At 51.9% G+C, this 4,108-nt stretch overlaps 1 protein-coding gene across 1 annotated transcript; it reads left to right on the forward strand.

Moving 5' to 3' along the window:
* Positions 1-249: 249 nt before the first annotated feature.
* Positions 250-2,950, forward strand: LOC122546399 (death domain-associated protein 6-like; the record flags this gene model as incomplete). Its single annotated transcript, XM_043685122.1, has 2 exons — positions 250-1,138; positions 2,540-2,950. Coding segments are annotated over 2 exons (1,300 nt in total), but the record flags the coding sequence as incomplete, so codon positions are not given.
* Positions 2,951-4,108: the final 1,158 nt, after the last annotated feature.

A 4,108-nucleotide genomic window follows, 5' to 3' on the forward strand; every position in this document is an offset into this window, starting at 1 on the left:
TGCAGACCTGCGTGTTCCACCGTCTGGGACTGTGTGCTGAGGGTACAGTGGTTTCACACAAAAGCTCAGGGCAGGTTCGACAAAGATGCAGCGGGGAAGCAATCGCCTTCCCGTAGCGCCCAGGAACTATGTAAACCGGATAAAACTCCTTGGTCTGTGTGTGTTTGACCTGAAGTGCCTTGTCTGTGCAAGCGAATTAACGATTGTTGACTTAATGTTTCTCCTCTCTGTTCCCCCACCGCCCACTCCCTGCAGTTTGTGGAGTTCTGTGGGACTTTAACAGAAGAGACCCCGGAAGTGATCAATTTCCTACAGAGAAAGTACAGCAAGGCCTTTCCAGATTATCTGGCCTCCACGGAGTTCCGCAACGTGCTGGGCCGTTGTCTCACCCGGGTTCAGGGCAAGAAAAGCAAAGTGTTTGTTTACATCAATGAGCTCTGTACGGCTCTGAAAGCCAACTCTCAAAAAACCAAACAGGCCTTGGCCAGCAGGGAGAACTCCAAGAAGGCAGTGTCTGAGCCAGGCAGTCCGTCAGCCCAGGATGGTAAAGAGCCGGGCATGTGTCCGGCTCAGAGTAACGACCAGTCAGCAGATCCAGCCTCAATGTCAGTGTCTCAGTCTGACCCAGCCACGAAGAAGCGGACAGGCAGTGGATCCCGGCGTCAGATCCGCTACTTGGAGAACCTCCTGAAGGTCTACGCTGACGAGATCAAGCGCCTGCAGGAGAAGGAGCTGGACCTGAAGGAGCTGGAGGACGAGGACTCCTCATACATCCAGGAGCACCGGCTGAAGAAGAAGATGGTGAAGATCTTTGAGAAGCTGTGCGAGCTGAAGAACTGCTCGAGCCTGACGGGCCGGGTCATCGAGCAGCGCATTGCTTTCACTGGCACCCGGTACCCCGAGATCAACCGCAAGATCGAGAGGTTCATCAACAAGGAGGATCACTTCCCCGATTACCAGGATGTCCGTAACATCATTCAGAAAGTCAGCATCAAGCACTCACTGGGCCTCAGGCAGAGGCAGATCCAGAGTATGGCACAGGACGTGTTCCGAGAGGTGGGCAACCGTCTCCAGGAGCGGCGCCACCTTGACCTGGTGTACAACTTTGGCAGCCACCTCACCGACGATTATAAACCAGGTGGGTGTGTGGAGGGAGGTGTCTGATCCTGCAATCTCTCGTGCCCCTGGAGAGCATTGCCAGTCTGGGGGAGGGGGCGGGGGCGGGGCGGGGGGAGAATCGGTGCCAAGTAAAGCAACAATTGCTCCCTGCTCTGACCCACTCCTACCCAACCTCAGTCCTGGCTCTATAGCCCATTTGTCTGTGAGGAATGATGGAGTGAAATTCCAAGAGGGTCAATTGCCAGTCTGGGGGAGGGGGCGGGGGCGGGGCGGGGGGAGAATCGGTGCCAAGTAAAGCAACAATTGCTCCCTGCTCTGACCCACTCCTACCCAACCTCAGTCCTGGCTCTATAGCCCATTTGTCTGTGAGGAATGATGGAGTGAAATTCCAAGAGGGTCAGGGAAGGGGGGGGGTGTGTTCCTGAACTACAGGGAAGTATTAGGATGAAGAGGAGCAGGAATAGGCAATTCATCTCCTCCAGCTTCCTGTGTCACTGAGTGAGATTTTGTCTGATCGGGTTGTGGTTTTAACTTCACCTTCCTGTCCGTTTCCCCAGCCCCTTCCACTCTGTTATTGATGGAAGTTCTGTTTTACTTCCACACGGATTGGGAGCGGGAGTCCGTCTTCAAGCCCTCTCTGCCATTTAATAAATTCATGGCTTACCTAATTTCAAACCCCCCCCCCCCGCCCCCCCCAATAGTCCTGTCTACACTGATGACCTACCACCCCCCCTTTGCTTAACAAGGGTCCATCTACCTCTGCCTTGTGTTCAAAGACTCTGCCTTTTGAAAGCAGTCTTCAAGAAGCACCCAACTATAAAAGGAAATAGATTCTCCCCATGTCTGACTTAGATGGGTGACCTGGTGTATTTAAAAGGTGATTCTATTCTCTATACAGCCCTCACTGATGAGAAATCCCCTCCCTCTTCCCCACCCACCTTAAGCATTTCCACCCTGTCAAGGCCATAGGCCTGATGTTGGTTAACAGGTGGGCTCTAGTGTATTCGCCATGTTACCCTCAGTCAGTGCTCTTGTGGACTATAAATCATTTCCCTTCACGTTGCTGATTTTTGTAAATGGCCTGACTGTTGCAAGATTGAAAACTTAGACAAAATATCTTTTCATTGCAACTCCTCTTGGCATCTACCTCGATGAGTCCTGCTTCAACTGAATGGGCTCTTATTCCCCAAATGCCTCTTCGGTCCACCCTGCTCAGCCCCTTCTTTGTCGGGCAGCTGCTTTCTTCCGGAAGCTTCCTTTTGTGAAGTTGCTTCCACTCTGTGGGGGAGGGTCTGAGGCTCTGCTGAGCACCCGGTGTTGTGAATCGCGTGAAGATGCTGTGGTTGTGTTGGGAACTTGTGTCAGTGTAACTCTGCCTGCTGCCCAGCACCACAATGTAACAAGTGTTTCTGTTTCCCAGGGAAAGACCCAGCCATGGTGGACCCCACCTTGGAGAGACGGCTGCGGTCGAACCGCACAGTGGCTCTTGGGCGCCTGGATGAGGTGGTGAAGAAATACGCCGAGCTGCAGGACATCAGCGAAATCGAGGAAGAGGAGAAGAGAAAGAAGAAGAAACTGCTGCAGTCAGCGGTCACCTCCACTTCCGAAACAAACACAGAGGAAGCCGAGGAGGGACGGGACATGGTCCAAAAGGTGAGCGAGACACAAGGGCAAGAACCCGAGGAAGATCAGGATGGTGGTGGCTCAGATGATCAGGAGGAGGAGGAAGATGAAGAGGAGGAGGAGGAGGACCTGTCGTCAGATCCTGATATCGAGGAAGAACTGTCAAAGATCGAGGAGGTTGTCGCAACAGAGGAGGAACCACATGAAGGTATCAGTGTTCCAATAGACCACCTTCAACCTTTAGAGGTGCCTTACACCTTCAACCAGAAACCGGGGAGAAGACCCTCGCTCCCCCGCAGCATCTCCACCCCCCCACCCCCAATCCATTCCAAGCGGCTGCCTTGGAAACATTGTGATTGACCTGTCATGGCTCACTGTGGAAGGGGACTCTGCAAAGAGTTGTCATTTATTTTTGACGCAAACTGTTCCTGATCTCCATCTCAAATGGGAAGCCTTTTAATTTTAAACTCATCCCACTTACTGTATTCCCCTTCGTATCTTCTGAATTTTAATAAGGTCACATCTCATCCTTCTCAACTCCAGAGGACACTGGTCCAAACTGCTCAACCTGTCCCCTCACAGAACCCTTCACCTTAGGGGTCAGCAGAGTGAGCCTTTTCAGAACCTGCTCCCTCCTTAATGGAGAGACCAGTACTCTGCACGTGACCTCTCCAATGTCCTGTACAGTGGTGACAAGAGTTCCTTTCTTTGAGACTTGATTCTCTTCACAATAAAGGCTGACCTTTTGCTTTGCATGCTAACTTATTGCCCAGACTCTCAGATCCCTCTGCACCATTCTGCAGTCTCTGTTTAAGGATGTGAAAAACAGGCCAGCATGGGTAGGTTGGGCTGAAGGGCCTGTTTCCATGCTGTAAACCTCTGACTCGATCTGCATTTATTACTCTTCTTGACAAAGTGGGCAGGTTCATGTGATCCACTACCTGCCAGATTATTGCTCATTCACTTGGTCCTTTACCAACACATGGGTCTCTTTGCCTGCTCAGTCTCAGCAGCCGTGCTGAGCAAGCTGTTCAGGAAGAATGTTGACTGATGGAGCACAAGCACGATCTTGTAGATGGTGGACCAGCTTTGCCAGGCCAGGTCAATGAGCTGACTCCAGAATGTGCTCTTGTAACCACCATCGTTATATGACTAGTGTTAAAAATTGTCGTGCTGGAAAAGTACAGCCAGTCAGGCAGCATCTGAGGAGCCGGAGAGTTGACATTTTGAGCATAAGCTCTTCTTCAGGAATGTGGGGTAAGGGCCAATGGGGGCTGAGAGATAAATGGGTGGGGCAAAGTTGCTGGGAATGTGATTGGCAGGTGGAGGCTGATGGTGATAGCTTGGTGATTGGGTGGAGCGGATT

This window comes from Chiloscyllium plagiosum, unplaced genomic scaffold (assembly GCF_004010195.1).
Source record: "Chiloscyllium plagiosum isolate BGI_BamShark_2017 unplaced genomic scaffold, ASM401019v2 scaf_64663, whole genome shotgun sequence".
In the NCBI taxonomy this organism is placed as follows: Eukaryota; Metazoa; Chordata; class Chondrichthyes; order Orectolobiformes; family Hemiscylliidae; genus Chiloscyllium; species Chiloscyllium plagiosum.